This window comes from Capricornis sumatraensis, chromosome 9, assembly GCF_032405125.1.
Source record: "Capricornis sumatraensis isolate serow.1 chromosome 9, serow.2, whole genome shotgun sequence".
Taxonomy (NCBI): Eukaryota; Metazoa; Chordata; class Mammalia; order Artiodactyla; family Bovidae; genus Capricornis; species Capricornis sumatraensis.
Window position 1 is genome coordinate 109,360,795 of NC_091077.1, and position 20,050 is coordinate 109,380,844.

The 20,050-nt window shown below is 45.5% G+C and overlaps 1 protein-coding gene across 1 annotated transcript in view; it reads left to right on the forward strand.

The window, feature by feature from the left end:
* The first annotated feature begins 300 nt into the window (after positions 1-300).
* CAMK4 (calcium/calmodulin dependent protein kinase IV) overlaps positions 301-20,050 on the forward strand; it is a 270,014-nt gene continuing 250,264 nt past the window's right edge. The window contains exon 1 of the mRNA XM_068981356.1: positions 301-461. Within this exon, the coding sequence (XP_068837457.1) occupies positions 301-461 (161 nt within the window). The remainder of the gene's footprint in view (positions 462-20,050) is intronic.

Consider the following 20,050-nt stretch of genomic DNA (forward strand, 5'->3'; position numbering starts at 1 on the left):
GAGGGAGGGGAGGGCGGCGCGGTGCGCGAGGAGGGAGCGCGGGGCGGCGCCGCTCCCGGCCACCGCCGCTCCCGGCCACCGCCTCCGCCCCTCCGGCGGGCGGCTCGGCCCTCCTGCACCCTCTCCCGCTGCCTCGCGCCCCCGCACGCTCCCGGGCGCCGAGGGGAGCGCGGCCGCGCGGAGGGGCCGGCGGGGGCGCGCTGGCAGGGCGCAGCTCGCGCCGGCGCTCGCGGGCGGGGACGCGCGGGGGCTCCTCGCTCCGGCAAACGGCGGCGGCGCTGGCGGAGTCCCGCCGCGAAGATGCTCAAAGTCACGACGCCCTCGTGCTCCGCCTCGTCCTGCTCCTCGGTCACCGCCACCGTGGCCCCGGGACCCGGGAGCCTGGTGCCGGATTACTGGGTCGACGGCTCCAACAGGGATGCTCTGGGCGATTTCTTCGAGGTGGAGTCGGAGCTGGGACGGTACGGCGGGGCGGCTCGGGGGCCTGGGGGCGGCGGGCTGGGGCGCTCGGGAGGCGCTCGGACCCGGAGGAGCCGGACATCCTGGGCGCCGGCTGGGGCTTCTGCCCGCGGCGCGCTTCGGGCGCTTGCCTTTCGCGGCTCCGGCTCCCCGGAATACCGGGGCTGGCCTCCCGGCCCTTGGGTTCTGCCGGGTCCGGGAGAGAGCGCGGGACCGTTCACGAGCGAGCCGGCGTCCCCGCGCGCGCCCGGGCCGGTGCAGCTGCGGGCGGCAGCCCGGGTCCTCCCCACCGCCGCCGCCTCCGTGGGTGACAGCTCCACCGCACGTGGGCCCTGCTTGCCCAAGCGGCGTCTCTGATCGCGATGATAGCTTGCCAGAGGGTCCTGTCTGTCTAGTTATTTTTTGGGGATGAGGGGAGGACGATGCCTCTCCAAATCTTGACAGAAATATTAGATTCGATTCTTCCTCCTTCCCCTCATCAAGCTCTCCAAAGCAAGTGGCACTGGAGATTAAACTTAAACACCAGCTTCCCCGCAGAGTCTGCTCAGGAGTGAAGGGGAATGAATCATTTAAGGGAGTTGAAGGCAGAATAATGAAAGTGTGGCTTTAAAGGAAAGGCAGTGGTAATTAGTGAGAAGACTTCTGCTGCTCTTTGACGTGCTGGAGTGATTTGTTTAATTATGTATGCAGAAAACCATCTCCCTGGGGTTGCAGAAATGTCCCTCATCCCTGCTTTGAAGATCCAAACAGGTAGTGATCTTGCCATGTGCATGATGCCGTGTGTTCCTATATTTTTATCCACTGAAAAATATTTTCCCCTTCCTTTTTCCTCCTTTCTTTCTGTTATTCATAGGTAGGGAGACCTCTTTTCAATATTCATTTTAGAATCAGACCCTTTATTATATGGAATCTAAAGATGTAATTTCAACCGTTAACAAGTTGAAGCTTCTATACTTAATATTTCTTTGCAGATTTCTTTTTTCTTTCTTTCTTTTTGCTGGAATAGAGTTAGCAGACATTTTCTATTTAGTGTCACTGGAGACCACATTATGGGATTCTGGATGGTGGTCCTTAGTGGGACTGTGTAAGGGCCCCTTCTGCTCTCTGAATTGCCTGTTAATGGCTCACTGAGTACAGAGGTGTGTAAGAAGGGCAAAACTTCTGACAGGAATTTAGAAATTGCCACTCTTTGAAAAGGTTTGCAGAACATTAGAACATTGAATAATATGTAAAATCCTGTTTTGATCAAGGTTTTCAATGTTCATCTAAAGGTCTGCTATTGCAATGCATTCCTTAGTAAAGCTGAAAATAAAACATCTCCTTCTGTAAGGTTTGAAGTCTACATAGTTGTATGATGAGCTGCAGTGGAACCCTGTAAACTTCTGATTTAAGTGATAATGCTTAAAATTGGTGAGTTTCAGAAACTGCCGCCTAGTCGAGGAAGCGCCTGACGGTGTATAGGGACTGTCCCACCACCAAATTTGCCTGTTTTTTGAGTCACATTTACCTTAGAGGTCCCTCATTGGCTCTGACTTAACCTCAGCACACATTAGCTGTGTGATTAAGGGTTGCAAGGTTAACTCAGGAAACTTTCTTTTATGTAATGAATGGGAAATTGGGAAAATACCAGTTGCATACATATACGGAATGGTAGACTTCATAGGGAAAACCTAAGGAATTTGGAGTTTGTTCTGCTTTTCAAAACCGTGTTGTATTTTGCAGTAATTTTGGAGCCCGGATATACACCAGTCATATATGCTCAGACTGCCACTCTGCCATCGAGTCATTTGATTGCTGTAAAAGTCACAGAATCAAAATATTTTGAGAAGAGGTTAAAAATGGCTCTTTCTGTCCTCTTTCTCAGTATTCAAGAACATTAGGCAAGTTCTCTGTAGATGGCAGTATTGGTGAGGTGCGTACTACTCCATTGGGTTGAGACTTTGAGAAATACCGGCACTTCATGATCAGAGTATTTTGTTTGTTTCTTTGCATGCTTGCTTGGCTTTTTTGGTGCCGCACGACTGCTTTTAGTTCCCTGAGCGGGGACTGAGCCAGCAGTGGAAGAGCAGAGCCCTAACCACTGGACCACCAGGGAATTCCAAAACCTTACTTTTTTTCAACAAAATAAAACTAAAACAAAAAACAGCTATGTTACAAATATAATTGCTAAGAATCTCTAAAGCCAGAGAATTCAACAGAATTATAATTGTAGGTATTGACTGAGTGACCAAAGTGTGCTTCCTTACCCCCCTAGTGATAAAGTTGAGGCTTAGTCAGTTGCTTTCAAGCCTTTCCTCTCTTTCCTCTCGGTCTTGTGCCAAGTCTGCCTGTCAGTGGTGATGCTAAAGCCCAAGCATTTAGTTCCTAGTAACACGGTTGTCATTCAGAGTAAGAGAACAATATCCCTGGTGCTGTGTGGAGCCACTATGGTTAGTTACAGGGGGTGCACTGTTCCCTGCAGACTAGTGTAGATTAAGTAAGAGAGTAATCCATTGCAGTTACCTGTTGTAAGCTAGTGACTCCTGATTTCAAGAATATTGGACATATGACCATCAGGGCATCGTCATACTTTGAGGATGTATTTGGGGATTTCCGGGAACAAAATTCCCGTGGCTGTAACCACCTGGATTCCCCATGTGGTGCTCACAGCACCGACCCACATATAAACAGTCAGACCGGGGAGATGTCATAGCTTGCTTTTTTCAGATTGCGAGTAAGTCAGGAATGGAAAGGTGTTGAAAGGAATTATTTAAGAGTTTCAGGTAAGCTAATTTATTTTTCTAAAAACCACATTTGAAAATACTGCTGTGTTTATAAAATTTGTTTAAAAGTTCATGAGAACCGAGGTCACAACAAATTCAGTTCTACTTAAAAAGATGAATTGGCCTTGATCCCATTCAGGGCTCCGTATCCTAGAGAGTGGTTGGTCCTTTGCCCAGTGATTTGAGAAACTGGTGTTTTAAAGGTTTTTCCAAGGGAGAAGTGAGCTTCCCTGCGGCCAAGATCCTGCCTGGTGGTTTGGCAAACAGAGGGACAGAATTTGGCCTGGGCTGCTCTGTGGTTCGGGCTCCAGCTCTTTCTCAGCTTCTGCTCCTGCCTTTGGTGTGAGATTGGAAGGGTATTTGCCATGAGATCAGGTGTGTGTCCCTCCACCACCCTGCAGCACACACACACACAAGTTCAGGGAAGCAAATGAAAGATAATTAGGACAAAAGAATAAGAGTGTGAAAATCACATAATTAAAGTATTTTGGGAAAAGGTTGAAAAATCTACTTCTGTTCTCATTTTGAGTAGAAATTGATTTTTTTGGAATCAAAACTTTTAATAAATTTTCATGCCACTTCACTATAATTTTTTCAGGCTAATGACTTTCAGTACCTTCTCTATCCCTCCCCTGAGTTGGTTCACAATTTTTAAAAAACTTATATAGCAACCCCATATAACTATAATTATATAGGGTCCCTTGCTATGTGTATCCTTGCTTAGGAACCAAATAGATTTAGATAATGAGTCATATGTGTGTGTAAAATGGGGGGAAGTTTGATAAAATAATGTTTATTCTTATTATGAACAATGTGTTCTGATATTTCCTATTCTATGCTGTTTGATTTTATCCTAGTTTTTTAAATATATTGACTGGACCCATGTGATTCCACATCCCACCAGTAGGTTGTGACTCAGTTTTAAAAGGACTGTTTTAGGCTTAACTCTGTGTGTGCTGGATTAAAACATAAGACAGTTCTTTTGAGAGGAGCCGTGCACACAGTTGGTGACACTGAGTCCTGCCTGATGGCACAGCTCTGAGAAGAAAAATTCCCCTGTCTTTATTTCCAGCATGATTGGGTCTCCCTTTTCAAACACTTTGAAAAACTCTGATGTCTCTATAAGAGAAGAGTGGAGTATCTGCTGGACTGACTGAGCGTTTCAGGAGGCTGGACCAGGAGCATCTTCACTGTGAAGCAGAGGAATCCAGAGGCCTGAGCAGGGCTGTATTCCACTCAGTAACACCTGACTTTGTTCCTGGGTGATGGTCAGCAAATGCTTCCTGTAAGGGAACAGCAGAAGGTGCTTCTTCTAAGAGAACGGCTGCAGCCTGTGCTCCTGGCTGAGAAGGACTCAGACCCCCTCTGCCCTGCCCTTCTGTTGGTCTGCACCCTTCCGCCACTCTCCACCGGGGCTCCAGAGTTCTCCATCTTCTCTGACACTGGTCTGTAGGCCCCACAGCTGCCCGCGGGCCTCCTGCCACACTCGCTGCGCTGGGTTTCTTGAGCTCTTGGGGGATGCTGTGGTTTTTATTTTTTAATCTCACTAAGAATTTAAAGTGTACCTGTTCAGGCCCTCTCTTGTTCTAGCTGCACCTGATTCTTTTCTCAGGCAGTTGACTCAGGAGCGAGGTGGGATTGCAAGCGGGAGAATAGCAACTGGGGCTGCACACGCTCTTTGTACCAATACTGAGGGTCTGTAGACCTGGCTGATTCACTGCTGGGTACTCATTGCCTACCTCAGTGCTCAGTACCCGGCGGGTGCTCGATAAACGATTCTGAAGAGAATGGATGAATGGTAACAAAATGCGCCAGCACCGTGGGTCCTGCTATGATCGTCTCAGTTCTGGGAACCCTAAGGAAAGGATAATCTGGTGACCTGCTTATCTTCTCCCTAAAACATATGCAACCGTGATCCTAATCTCACTCAGCATTTGGTTTTCTTTCTTGGTAGTGTGAGTGTTGATAACTGCCACCTCTGTAACTTTTTCCTGTTCAGAACAATGCTGCTTTGCTGTTGGCAAAGTGCTTTCTGGCTCTGAAATGAAAAGGATTCAGTTTCACCTTTACCATCATTTTACCACAGGCATGTCAGAGTTAAGAGTTAAACTAGCTTGAATTCAAAGGCATGAAATACCTCCAAGGTATGCCAGCTACTAAAGTTAATAAATAGTAAATGCTAAATTTAGAAATACTGTCGTTATAAAGAACCTTTAAGTCAAGTGAAGATAATGATAGCATCATTACTTTAAGAATACAGTATTTTTCCTTGTTTAAATACTGTTGCAAGGGTAAAAATAACTTTAAATTTGGGAAAAAAAAAACATAAAAAGACCCAGGTGCTGTCTGCTTCTAAGTTGCTCTGGTGAACTCTACTTGGAAAAAAAAAAGAGAAAGAACGAAAACACTAACCACAAAATAGCTTCAAAGACCTTTCTTGTAAACACTTACCCTCATACACATCTGTGTGGATTATGTATTTGCAATAATAGTTTTGAGAATAAAGTACTGAGTGGTAGCCAAGTGAACTGTTTCAGCTACTAACAGTTATATTGTTTTATGTTAATGATTTTATTTTTGCTAGATTAAAAAGTAGTTCTCTTTAAACTCCCTCTCAGGAAAGCTAATGCATTTAATAAAAAATATTGAATTAAAAAATTTCAAGGTCAAGTTTATTCTGCAAAATATAGTATTTGAGTCAATGAAGCATATAATTCAAGTCAAAGAACTCTACATGAAATCAGTAGCAGTTAGAGTCAAGGTTTTACTGAAGTTGTATTAATCTTTACCTCAATTATTTTAAAAAATCTATTTGATAATGCAGGATCATCTGAAAATGTCATAACTTCCATGGTTTAATTAGGAAATTTGATCTAAATATTGATGGCCTAATATTAGCATATAAAGGATCTGCCCCAGTGCAGTCTGTTTTTAAAATCCTAATTGCTGATGGAGGGCAGCGGCTGTGCGGGCAGTGTAAAGTAATGAAAGGTTTGGGTGGGAGATTTCCTCAGCAGTCTCATCTGTGGCAAAGATCGAATAGGGACAGCGTGCTGCACAGAGGGCGGCTCATAACTGTGGGCAGAGGCAGGGCGTGCTCAGCTTGCTCTTTTTCTCCAAGCAGTTTCTCAGCCTTGGCACCGTAGAGGTTTAGGGCAGATAACTCTGTGTTGTGGGGCCATCCTGTCCCTTGGGAGATGTTTAGCAGTATCCCTGGCCTTTACCCATTAGCTGCAGGCAGGCCCTCACCCTACTCCGCCAGTTGTGACTACCGAACGTGTCTGTGTGTGTGTTTGTGTGTGCGTATGCTCAGTCGTGTCTGACTCTGTGACTCCATAGAGCGTAGCCCGCCAGACAGGGAAGAATAGTGGAGTGGGTTGCCATTTTCTCCTCCAAAAAAATGTGTCTAGACATTATCAAATGTCACCTCCTCTTCTTTGGAGAACCCCTGTCTCAGAAGCTGGAAGCTCGTCTTTTGCATGATTTTCTTTTAGTGATGTGGATAGTTAACAAGGAGTTTGATGGATTAAAGTCATTTGGCTTTATTGATTACTTGCTACAATCAAATGTTTCTTCCGTTTTTATGTAATACCGTTGATTTCTGTTGTATATGCATAACCCTTGTGCTATAATTTGGTTAATATTTTTGTTTAAATCACCTCCTTTTGGTTAACCTAAATTTACTTACTGAGATTACTCATTTTCATTAAATTGAAAACCAGTATTCATGCCATAAATAGAAGCAATAAGAACAAAGCATTTTTACTAAATTGTAGCAGAAATGCTTGCCTCCAGAAGGCTCCAAGCCTAGAATTGTTTTTCTCATTGTTAAAAAGGGAGATTATCAAAGATTAGAGAGTTTAAACCATAGTAGCACAAATTGAGGTTTTCTTCTTGATGTTATCAGAAAGATTGAAAATAATTGAAAAGAGAATGATGTTGTCATCTTTTGATTTATTATTATTGAATTCCATATCTTCATGCCACTTCAAGTCCTCTCTGTTACAAGTCTGATCTTTTGAATATTATGAACTGGACACTTTATGGTGTGGGGACAGAGTGTGGACAGGGAAGATGTTAGAGTATGAATAGTGAAGTGAAGTCATTCAGTCGTGTCCAACTCTTTAAGACCCCATGGACACCAGGCTCCATCCATGGGATTTTCTAGGCAAGAGTACTGGAGTGGGTTGCCATTTCCTTCTCCAGGGAATTTCCCAACCCAGGGATCGAACCCAGGTCTCCCACATTGTAGACAGACACTTTACTGTCTGAGCCACCAGGGAAGTCCCGAGTATAAATGAATGTGATAAATAAAACCCTGCTTGGCATCCACATGCATAGTTTACTGATAAGGCACCAACAGTTCATATGAGATAAACAAATAAGACTAATACCAGATGGAGGGGCTTCCCAGGTGGTGCTAGTGGTAAAGAATCTGTCTGCCAGTGCAGGAAATGGAAGAGTCGTGTGTTCGATCTCCAGGTCAGGAAGATCCCTTGAAGGAGGGCACAGTAACTCGCTCCAGTATTCATACTTGGAGAATCCCATGGACAGAAGAGCCTATGGGCTTAGCATGCGTGCAGGCATGCGTGCACACCAGGTGGAGATAACGAGAATCACAGCAGGGGAGCAGGGGCTCAGGCTGCAAAGCCTCTGCCTACAATGCAGGAGACCCGGCTTGGCTCCCTGGGTCGGGAAGATCCTCTGGAGAAGGAAATGGCAACCCACTCCAGTATTCTTGCCTGGAAAATCCCTTGGACTGGTAGGCTACAGTCCATGGAGTCGCAAAGAGTCAGACACGACTGAGCAACTTCACTTACAACGAAGTGATCATTTTGATTGGGAAGATTGAGATGTCTTCTTTGGGAGGGGTGGATCTTGAAATCTGGCAGGATTTTAATGAGGTAGAGCTTTGGTGAAGAGTATCCCAGGTGGAAACTGCATTCTAAAAAAAAGGCAAAACTTGGCAGAAAAATGTGGAGTATACAATTTATTTTGCAAATTTTATAAAGTATGAATATTGTAATGAGAAATAAGGTTGGAAGAGTAAGTGGATATCAGAACAAAGAAAGCCTGTGAAAAAAATGGCTGAGTTTGTATCAGCTGAAAGCCAAAATTATACTTAAAACAGAAAGTAACCATTATGAGAACGAAAGGTGGCTATAGAAGCAGCTGCATCTTAGGGTAAAGATGTGGAACACATTTGCCTCTAACTCTTAATGCAGATAAGTGAGGGGGATGGGTAAGAGAGAATTTACCATGTTGGTTTAAAACAAACAAGCAAACAAACCTTCCTCCACTCCATGGATAGGATAAGAAAGGGAAGTGTGGGACTGAGGGGATTAAGATCAGCTGCCTGTACTGGGTAAAGAGCCTGGAAAGGGACAGATAGCACTGCTTTAGGTTTTGAGGGTCACAGGTCTCTCTGGCAACTCTCAACCCTGATAATTAACTGCAATCAGCCACAGACAACATAGGAACCAATGCACATGGCTGTGTTCCAATAAAACTTTATTCAGTTCAGTTCAGTCACTCAGTCTTGTCCAACTCTTTGCGACCCTATGAACGGCAGCACACTGGGGCTCCCTGTCCATCACCAACTCCCAGAGTTCGCCCAAACCCATGTCCATTGAGTCAGTGATGCCATCCAACCAGCTCATCCTCTGTCATCCCCTTCTCCTCCTGACCTCAATCTTTCCCAGCATCAGGGTCTTTTCAGATGAGTCAGCTCTTCACATCAGATGGCCAAAGTATTAGAGTTTCAGCTTCAACATCAGTCCTTCCAATGAACACCCAGGACTGATCTCCTTTAGGATGGACTGGTTGGATCTCCTTGCAGTCCAAGGGACTCTCAAGAGTCTTCTCCAACACCACAGTTCAAAAGCATCAATTCTTCTGTGCTCAGCTTTCTTTATAGTCCAACTTTCACATCCATACATGACCACTGGAAAACTTTATTAATGACAATGAAAGTTCAATTTCATATAATTTTCATGTCACTTAATATTATTCTTCTTTTGAGTTTTAAAAACCATTTTAAAATGTAAAAACTATTCTTCAGTTGCAGACTGTTCAAAAATAAGTGGCTGCTATCTTAGGCCCTTAGCCCATGGTTTGCTGACCCAATACATAGATCAGTCAAGGTAAACTTCTTCTCCTCCTCACATACATGAAAATTTCAGATTAAAATGACATCAAAGCTTCATTTATTCAAGTAACTACCTTTAGTCTCCCTTTTACTTGGGACATGTCAACCTGATAGTGTTTTCAGTGGGCACAGTCTTTAAATGCATTCTCATCCTTTTTCTATATCTGTTGAAACTAAATCAGTTGCAGTTCTTACATGTATAGTACATTGGTTAGTTTCATTCATCATTCTTGCTTTTGAAAATGAAGTAACTCTACTTGAAAGGTGTACTTTAAGCTAAATTTCCATACCATAAAATTTAAAAAAATTTCCACATCATGATCAGCATTCACATTCAAAGATTATTGGAGTGCATTTATTTTGTGTGTAATAATTAAATCAATTTCAATTGATCATTCTTCTCTTTATTTGAAATGATAGATATTACAAAAGTAATATGCTAAATAATCTATTTGCTTCTAATTAATAAAGTTTAGTTCATTTTTCTATTTACTAATATATTATCTGCATGTTGAATGATCCTTCTATCATGCATATATCACAGGTGGACTAACTAAGGTCCTTTGAGACTGTTTTAAGCATTAAAAAAATATATATTTTTTTCATTTGATTAGACTTTAGAACTAAAGTAAAGCAGTCCCTCATATCTTAACTAAAGCAGAGGTCTCCAAAGTGGGATGTTCGTACCCAGGGGGTGAATAATATATTGGGATGTTAAAAGAATGTAGAAGAGAATCTATTTTTACTTATTTTTCTAATTTTTGTGTTTTATAAATGTTTTGAAAAGAACATCACATTTTGGTTCAACAGCATGTGTGTTGGATTTATATGTACATAAGTATACACAGTTTGGGAGCATGTGCTCAAAACATTTTGTTTGATGATTACTGGGTCAAAGAATAGTAGTTTTAAGTGGCTATTGAGTAAGTTTTTTACTTAAATACTAACCTTTTACTTTATGAAAATTATTTTAAAGCAAATATATAGATCAAAATGAAAACAAGAAATCATATTGCAAGGTGTGACTTTGTGCAGAAAAGGGGAAGTGGACTCATATGTGCACTTGTTATGCATTTTAAGACTACCTGATGAAAGGTTTTGATAAGAGCTTAACTGCCATTATAACCAAAAAAAGTCATATAGCAAAATAAAAAAAAAAGAGAGAGAGAGAAAAGGAATACAGTTTGCCCATCAAGCAGAGGGTTAAATGAATTTTGGTTTTGACATTTGTTTTTGTGGGTGCGTGTGTGTGGTTGTTGAACCCAGAATTCATAAGCAAGAATGTCAGTTTCAAAATACCCAACTTACTTCATGGTAAATTTTGTCAACTACTGGCTTAGGCTATTGACTGCATTTTCCTAAAGTGTTTGATGGTCAGGGCTTGAAGAGGTGTGGGCAATTCATGCCAGGATGCTGAGTTTAACTTGGTTAACAAATGCATTGTCATCAGTTAATTACTTTTTAAGTCATGCTTCAGGGTGATATAGTGGAAAAATTCACCAGGTGCAAAAAAAAAATTTTTTTTTAATAGCTAGACTTGAGACAACATTCTGATTACAATGAGTTGCTAAAAAAGCAATGCATATAATGTGTCCACCATTTTCTTTACTAGTTTGTGGTAGCATTTTTTGTTAAAAACATACTTTCTTTGATTGATGTCATGGAGAGTATTTGACTAATATTACAAGCCAGAACAGAGAAGAGTAGGGGGTCGCAAATCTGTTAAGTTCACACGTTTGTTGTGACTCTAATGCAGTATTTGAACGACTTTTTCCCACTTTCAGTCTTCATGGACTGTTTAGTAGGTTCTTTGCTTGCACTTTCCCTTTCATTGTACTGTAGTTTGTCCTTTTAAGCTTGGTCTGCTTTACCTCTTGTACTGTCTTGAAGGGACAGTTAGTGACTCTAACTTAGTAAATGACAACTTTCCATGTGGGACTTTCACATACAAAGTTGTTCTTTAGTTGTAACAGCTAGTCAGTCCAAGTGTTACCTTTAACAGGATATAAATGCACTGCTACCTCTTCATTCAAGTGAATCTTATTGCTTCAAAGCTCCCTGTTAGGACAGCCAGTGAGAAAATAAGATATGTTATTAAATGTATCCAAATTCAAACTATATAATTCAGTAAATTAGCCTGGCCTGGAGGGTTCCCTCCTTATAGGCCTCTGCAGTTTTCTTTGTGACTGGAAACATTTTTAGTGGTTCCTATGGAGAAGGCAATGGCACCCCACACCAGTTCTCTTGCCTGGAAACTCCCATGGACGGAGAAGCCTGGTGGGCCTGCAGCCCATAGGGTCGCTAAGAATTGGGCATGACTGAGCGACTTCACTTTCAGTTTTCACTTTCATGCATTGGAGAAGGAAATGGCAACCCACTCCAGTGTTCTTGCCTGGAGAATCCCAGGGACGGGGGAGCCTAGTGGGCTGCCGTCTATGGGGTCGCACAGAGTTGGACACGACTGAAGCGACTTAGCAGCAGCAGCATAGGGCTGAGTCCTTCCTCTCCCTTTTCCCTCTGTGTGAACACAGAAGGCAATAAAAATGTTCAGTGAAGTTAACTTGTGAGTTCTCAGTGTAACCTGTTTCTAGAAGCAGTTTGTTGCTGCTGCTGCTAAGTCCCTTCAGTCGTGTTCGACTCTGTGTGACCCATAGACAGCAGCCTACCAGGCTCCTCTGTCCATGTGATTTTCCAGACAAAGAGTACTGGAGTGGGGTGCCATTGCCTCCTCCTCTAGTGGTTCAGTTCATTTCAGTTCAGTCGCTCAGTCGTGTCTCTTTGCGACCCCATGAATGACAGCACGCCAGGCCTCCCTGTCCATCCCAACTCCTGGAGTCCACCCAAACCCATGTCCATTCAATCGGTGATGCCATCCAACCATCTCATACTCTGTTGTCCCCTCCTCCTCTTGTCTTCAATCTTTCCCAGCATCAGGGTCTTTTCAAATGAGTCAGCTCTTCACATCAGGTGGCCAGAGTATTGGAGTTTCAGCTTCAACATCAGTCCTTCCAATGAATATTCAACTGGTTGGATCTCCTTGCAGTCCAAGGGACTCTCAAGAGTCTTCTCCAATACCACAGTTCAAAAGCATCAATTCTTTGGCGCTCAGCTTTCTTTACAGTCCAACTTTCACATCCATACACGACTACTGGAAAAACCATAACCTTGACTAGATGGACCTTTGTCGACAAAGTAATGTCTCTGGTTTTTAATATGCTGTCTAGGTTGGTCATAGCTTTCCTTCCAAGGAATAAGCGTCTTTAATTTCATGGCTGCAATCACCATCTGCAGTTTAAACATGTAATAATAAACAGAACCGGTCATGTATATGGATGCCACGTTAGCAGAGTGGGAATCTGAGCACATCCTCCGGGTAATTCATGGCACACGGTGCGGTTCTGTCCGGTCTCGAGGTTCTGAGGAGGTGGCGTGTCCAGGCCGAGCAGGGCGCCCAGGGCGGGTGAGGTTTAGGCCCGGGCCGAGGGGCTGCGGGGGCCCAGTGCCCGCTTGGGCCCTGGGGATGGAAGCGAGACCCTCAGGCGGCCTCAGCCAGGGGACAGCGGGGCAGGCAGGCACTCGGGGCCGGCTAAGGCCGGGGCAGCAGGCAGGGCGTCCTGGACAGCAGAGCCCGGCGGGGTGAGGAGGCTGGGAGCCCGGCAGGCGGTGAGGCGGCCAGGAGCCCGAGGCGGGCGGTGAGGCGGGTTAGGGGCCGCGGAGCCTGAGGCGGGCGAGGAGGCCGGGAGCCTGAGGTGGGTGCTGAGCGCGAGGTGAGGAGGCCGGGAGCCTGAGGCAGGCGCTGAGCGCGGGGTGAGGAGGCCGGGAGCCCAAGGCGGGCGAGGAGGCCGGGAGCCTGAGGCGGGCGCTGAGCGCGAGGTGAGGAGGCCAGAGCCTGAGGTGGGTGCTGAGCGCGAGGTGAGGAGGCCGGGAGCCTGAGGCGGGCGCTGAGCGCGGGGTGAGGAGGCCGGGAGCCCGAGGCGGGCGAGGAGGCCGGGAGCCTGAGGCAGGCGCTGAGCGCGGGGTGAGGAGGCCGGGAGCCCAAGGCGGGCGAGGAGGCCGGGAGCCTGAGGCGGGCGCTGAGCACGAGGTGAGGAGGCCGGGAGCCCGAGGCGGGCGAGGAGGCCGGGAGCCCGAGGCGGGCGAGGAGGCCGGGAGCCTGAGGCGGGCGCTGAGCACGAGGTGAGGAGGCCAGAGCCTGAGGCAGGCGCTGAGCGCGAGGTGAGGAGGCCGGGAGCCTGAGGCGGGCGCTGAGGCGGGTTAGGGGCCGCGGAGCCTGAGGCGGGCGAGGAGGCCGGGAGCCTGAGGCGGGCGCTGAGCGCGGGGTGAGGAGGCCCTAGGCGGGCGGTGAGCGCGAGGTGAGGAGGCCGGGAGCCCGAGGCGGGCGGTGAGGCGGGTGAGGAGGCCGGGAGCCTGAGGCGGGCGCCGAGCGCGGAGGCCGGGAGCCCGGCGGGCGGTGAGCGCGGGTGAGGAGGCCCTAGGCGGGCGGTGAGGCGGGCGCTGAGGGCGGCGGGCGGTGAGGCGGGCGCTGAGGGCGGCGGGCGGTGAGGCGGGCGCTGAGGCGGGCGCTGAGGGCGGCGGGCGGGCGCGGGCGCTGAGGGCGGCGGGCGGGCGCGGGCGCTGAGGGCGGCGGGCGGGCGCGGGCGGGACGCAGTGAGGTCGGCGCTGCGCCGGGCGCATCTCCCTGGCGTGGGCCTGGCCCTCAGTGGGCCTCCGTCTGAAGTGAAAATCGGTGGTGCCTCCATCTCAAGGTTGCCATGAGGATGAAGGGAGGTCACGTGTGTAAGGACACTTAACCGCAGGGTCGGCACTTGAGCTCAGTATCATCCCCAGGTGGAGCAGAAGGTAGGAGGTATTTCCCTACACAGGTCCTTTGCTAAACCAGCACATTGTGCGATTACTGATTCAGTGTCTTTTCCCCTCTGTTTAGAGTGTGAGCCTCTGTGGGCCAGACCTTGGTCCTGTCTCTTTGTTCACTCCTGTGTCCTCAGACCAATTGCAATGCCTGGTATAGTGAGCACTCATTAAATATTTGTTAAGTGAGTCAGTCATACCAGCAGGGCCTCTGCAATTCAGAGTCCTTCGTAACATTCTGGGCTCCAGTCTTTTATCAGGCTGCTCTGTCTTAAAGGGCCTCATGGTGGCCCAGCGGTAAGTATACTGCTTTGCAGGAGATCTGAGGTTGACTCCTGGGTTGGGAAGATCCCCAAGAGACAGAAATGGCAACCCACTCCAGTACTCTTGCCTGGGAGATTCCATGGGCAGAGGAGCCTGGCAGGCTACGGTCCATGGGGTTGTAAGAGTAGGAAATGGCTTAGCGACTATACAACAACCACCTCTGAATGACTGGGAATAATGTGACCTTCTGTGATTAGATCATTTACCTCAAAGTTACCTTCTAGCCACAAGCATCTGTGCATCTGTGTTTTCTTCCAGTTGATTATCAATCAATCTCCAGATGATTGCCTTAGTTCTTTACTGTGTGTTCAGGAGACAGAACAGCTTTTGGAGTAAGTAGGGCTCTAAGCTCCAAAGGCTTTATAAATGTGCTAGAAGATCTTGAATAATTTTTTCTTATTTTGTGCTTTTTAAATGCTTCATCTCTTTTTAGAGACATGTTCTTATTGTTATTTACTTCTTTTAGTGGAAGTAAAAATGGTGAAGGGTTATTTAAAATTATTTAAATTTAAAAGTAATGAAGGAATAGCTACTCTGAAAAGGCTTGACTCATGCCCTGTTTGTGGCTGTGTGAGCAAGTACTGATGCCCTGATGTCCTGTACGCACATCCTGCCTGCCCGAGGGTGGAGGAGGAGTTGAGGAGACAGGCAGGCAGGAGAGCCGGAGCAGCTCGCCCTGCGTCGGGCTTTATTTGTGCTTCTTACCTAAAAATCATCTATTGGGATGTCTAATTCTTTGTCTACTTCTTTATCAAAAAAGTCACCCTTTGACTTGACTTCTAAGTAGGGTCATTAACTTCACAGTCATGACTTTTATGCTCTGTCAAAAGAAGTATTCTCCAGTGTTTGTTTGTCCTCATCTTGTGTTTAATGGCAGAGAGAGGGGGCGGTATGGTGAAAGAAAGACTCCAGGCGGGGAAGGAAGGAAGGTCACTGCTTGCCGAGGACTGAGCTGGCTGCGCCTCAGCCCACAAGCACCTCCCTATTACTGTTACCTGACTTCTCCTTGTTCCTGTTGTCCCACCATAGCCCAGGTCCACCTCATTTTCCTTGTATCTTCCTTGTGACGGCCTGATGCTTGTGTCCCCACTATGGATCTCGTGCTGAAGTCCTCATCCCCATTGTAATGGTTTTGGCGCAGGGCCCTCGTGATCTGATCTGCACTCTCATGAGAAGAGAGGTTGGAAAGCGTGCTCTCGCACTCTGCCACATGAAGACACAACGAGAAGTCAGCTGTCAGCAAGCTAAGGTGCGAACTCTCACCAGAACCCAACTGTGCTGGCCCCTGATCTTAACCTTCAGACCCATGAAGAATAACCCTCTGGTTTAAGTCCCCCAGTCTGTTGTGCTGTGGCAGGTAAGGCAGCTGAGCCTGCCAGAATCCCATATGCCCCTTTTCTCCACTTTGACACCCTTCCGACTTCGGTCACAAACCTCAGAATCGGCGTGCTGTGTCTCAGGAGCCAACCTGAGTTAATCTAGGTTAGTGGGGCAAGTGTAGCTGGAGGAGAGGGATTCGCTTTTTCTTTCTCAGATGCCCAGTGTTGTTCCTCTCCCAGCTGTTCGGGATGGATTTCTGAGGCTGACTTCATGGGAAGGTGATGGTGCTTTGGCTTTATCTAGGAGCTGCCTCGGGCACCACTCCCATGGTATCCACTCTGCGTCTGTGTCCAAACCTGTGGGCTTTCCAGGTGCCCACGCCTGCCAGCTCCTGGCTTGTTGTTTCCTCAGCAGCTGGCACAGGGATTTTTGTTGTGAACTAGAGGCTCAGCTATTAAAACATAAAACTTGGCTCATCTTGAATATTGTATGTTTCCATCAGGACTTGGACCTGGGACAGCTCATGTGGTCACTTACACACCTCTCTCAGGACTGAGAACCCAGTGTTCCCCTGAGTTCTGTCCTCACTTTCACCTGCTGGTTCCAAGTGCAGTTTCCAGCCTGGAAAACCCTGTTAATGCTTTTGATTTGTTGAGCACCAGTTTATTAACATTTACTTAGTCTTTGTTGTTGTTCAGTCACCAGTTCATGTTCAACTCTTTGTGACCCCATGGACTGCAGCACACCATGCTTCCCTGTCCCCCACTGTCTCTCAGAGTTTGCTCAAGTTCATGTTCATCAAATTGGTGATGCCATCCAACCATCTCATCCTTTGTCACCTCCTTCTTCTCCTGCCCTGTATGTTTCCCAGCATCAGGGTCTTTTACAATGAGTTGGCTCTTTGCATCAGGAGGCCAGAGTATTAGAGTTTCAGCTTCAGCATCAGTCCTTCCGGTGAGTATTCAGGGTTGATTTCCTTTAAGATTGACTGGTCTTACTGAATTTATAAACTTGGTCAGTGTTTCTTCAACACTTGATTCCCTTCTCTGATAGTTGGTGTCAATTTTATATCTTAAACTGTTAATTTCTAAGAATCAAGTTCACATTACTTTGGCTAGTGAGAAGCTTACATACAACGTAGAGTCATGAAGTAGACACTGCATGACTTTGTATGAGCTTGAGGTGATCCAAGAAGGATCTTAATATTTGTAAATAACTGCTGTCCTTTTGCATTTCACATATTGAAAATAATGTATGGAATAACCTTAAGATTTTCAATATCTGTAGCGAAAAAGATGGTTGAGGGAGATAGTTTAAAATAACTGCTATAACTGCTAACTGTCTTTCTGTATAATTTTTAGTTTGTTTTTCTTATAAGAGGAGCATTAAAATTAGAAAATATTAATCATTTTGTAGCTTTCAGATCTCATTTGCCCTAACTTTAACTTTGGTACATATTCATTCGGTTCAGTTCAGTCGCTCAGTCGTGTCCAACTCTTTGTGACCCCATGGACTGCAGCACACCAGGCCTCCCTGTCCATCACCAACTCCTGGAGTCCACCCAAACCCATGTCCATTGAGTCAGTGATGCCATCCAACCAGCTCATCCTCTGTCATCCCCTTCTCCTCCTGCCCTCAATCTTTCCCAGCATCAGGGTCTTTTCAAATGAGTCAACTCTTTGCATCAGGTGGCCAAAGTATTCAAGTTTCAGCTTCAACATCAGTCCTTCCAATGAACACTCAGGACTGATCTCCTTTAGGATGGACTGGTTGGATCTCCTTGAAGTCCAAGGGACTCTTAAGAGTCTTCTCCAACACCACGGTTCAAAAGCATCAATTCTTCGGCGCTCAGCTTTCTTCACAGTCCAACTCTCACATCCATACATGACTACTGGAAAAACCATAGCCTTGACTCGACCGACCTTTGTTGACAAAGTAATGTCTCTGCTTTTCAATATGCTATCTAGCTTGGTCATAGCTTTCCTTCCAAGGAATAAGCATCTTTTAATTTCATAGCTGCAGTCACCGTCTGCAGTGACTTTGGAGCCCAGAAAAATAAAGTTAGCCACTGTTTCCCCATCTATTTCCCATGAAGTGACGGGACCGGATGCCATGATCTTAGTTTTCTCAATGTTGAGCTTTAAGCCAACTTTTTTACTTTCCTCTTTCACTTTCATCAAGAAAAGAAGCTGGGCAGCACCTTAGAAATTGAGCACAGAAAGGGCGCATGTCTCTCCTGGCTCTCCAAAGCTTTGGCAGTAGGAGTGGACCGGAACCTCGGCCTCTGCCTCTGACTTTGTGACACACTTCCTTCCCTAGTGTCAGTGAAGAGTCTAGGGCTTAAATTAAGCCACTCCTCTTTCTTCCTTCAACAGCTTTCCTGAATTATTTCAGAATACAATATTTCTTAATCTCTAAGAAACTGTTAATATTGAGATTTTTAAATTGACACTATTTTCTACTTTATATAGTGCTTTTTTTTTTTTCTTTTTGAGGAGGATATAGTCTTAAAAAGTAAAATGCAGCAAAACTATTAAACATTGGATAATGTTTTCCACTCCATTTCTTTCACATTTTGGACAGTGTTCATTCATGTTGTGAAAAACACTTCTGTCCCTGCAAGCATTGTTAGCACATTTAGAAGTCTTAGCATGCATGTTAGAATGCACTCTGTTCCTTTTGGTCTTTGCGGGGGCTGAGATTCTCATTCTTACACAATTCATTAAGAAACTAGCTGATGTGTGTGTCCCATCCACTTTAAAATGGCTACCTGTGTTAAACTGTAGTGTTAGTAAGTAGCTTTATTTGTTCTTTCTGACTCCAGGAAAGCTGAATGTTTGAGCAGATGAATTGATTAACATATTCAGTTCACTTCAGCTGCTCAGTTGTGTCCAACTCTGTGACCCCATGAACAGCAGCATGCCAGGCCTCCCTGTCCATCACCAACTCCCAGAGTTTACTCAAACTCATCTCCATTGATGAGATGGAGATGCCATCATTGATGGTGATGCCATCCAACCAGCTCATCCTCTGTCGTCCCCTTCTCCTTCCACCCTCAATCTTTCCCAGCATTGGGGTCTTTTCAGACGAGTCAGTTCTTCGCATCAGGTGGCCAAAGTATTAGAGTTTCAGCTTGAATTAATATATTAGTGCAGTATTTAACAGTACTTGAACTGGAAAAATTACGTGGAGGTATTCTTATGGTGCCATCAGATGTTATGAGATCAAGGCTGTTTTCTTACAGCTGGGGATGCTGTTGATTCTAAAAGTTATTTATAAGAGAAACATGCTAGATATTTATTCTTAATTTCAGTTAATATTGCCAAGATCTGTTTTTTTTTAAATAAATACTCTTTGTCTTTTTTCCCTAACCTCAGTAGTTTTGCTGACTCTATTGATAAGTTGTCCAGTTAGGTTTGAATTCTTTTAACTGATAAGAAAAACTGCTTTTATTTATTGTTGATAGAAATGGCAGAGATTTTCATTATCTGTAACAGGGAAAATTGGAACAGTATGTTATTTTTTTGTTCACATGACTATATTTAAGCCTGCGCTGAAGAATGCAACGCTAACAATACTTAATGCTGTATCTCATTTTCTTTTCTTAGTCTGCTGTCTCTGACATGAGTCAGCACAGCCAGTTTTAAATTTCTCTCAAACAACTTCTACTTTCGCCCCTGTAACTCTTTTTTATCCTCGTAATTCCATTAAAAAGTAACAGGTGAGTTCCACTTGACTTCTACCTCCCAAATTGATTCTTTGATATCACTTTCTAAACCTCTTAACCTCCTGTCAATCTGCTGATCAATTTTCCCTTACCTTTTTAAAAGCTGTAACAACTATGCTCTTCGTGCCATGAAATGCTGAGCATTCATAGACAAAGTTTACTGATGTAAATAAAACTTAAGATTCTGTTGCTGCTACTGCTACTGGTAAGTCGCTTCAGTTGTGTCCAACTCTGTGTGACCCCAAAGATGGAAGCCCACCAGGCTTCCCTGTCCCTGGGATTCTCCAGACAAGAACACTGGAGTGGGTTGCCATTTCCTTCTCCAGTGCATGAAAGTGCAAATTGAAAGTGAAGTCACTCAGCCATGTCCGACTCTCAGCTGACCCCATAGACTGCAGCCTACCAGGCTCCTCCATCCATGGGATTTTCCAGGAAAGAGTACTGGAGTGGGGTGCCATTGCC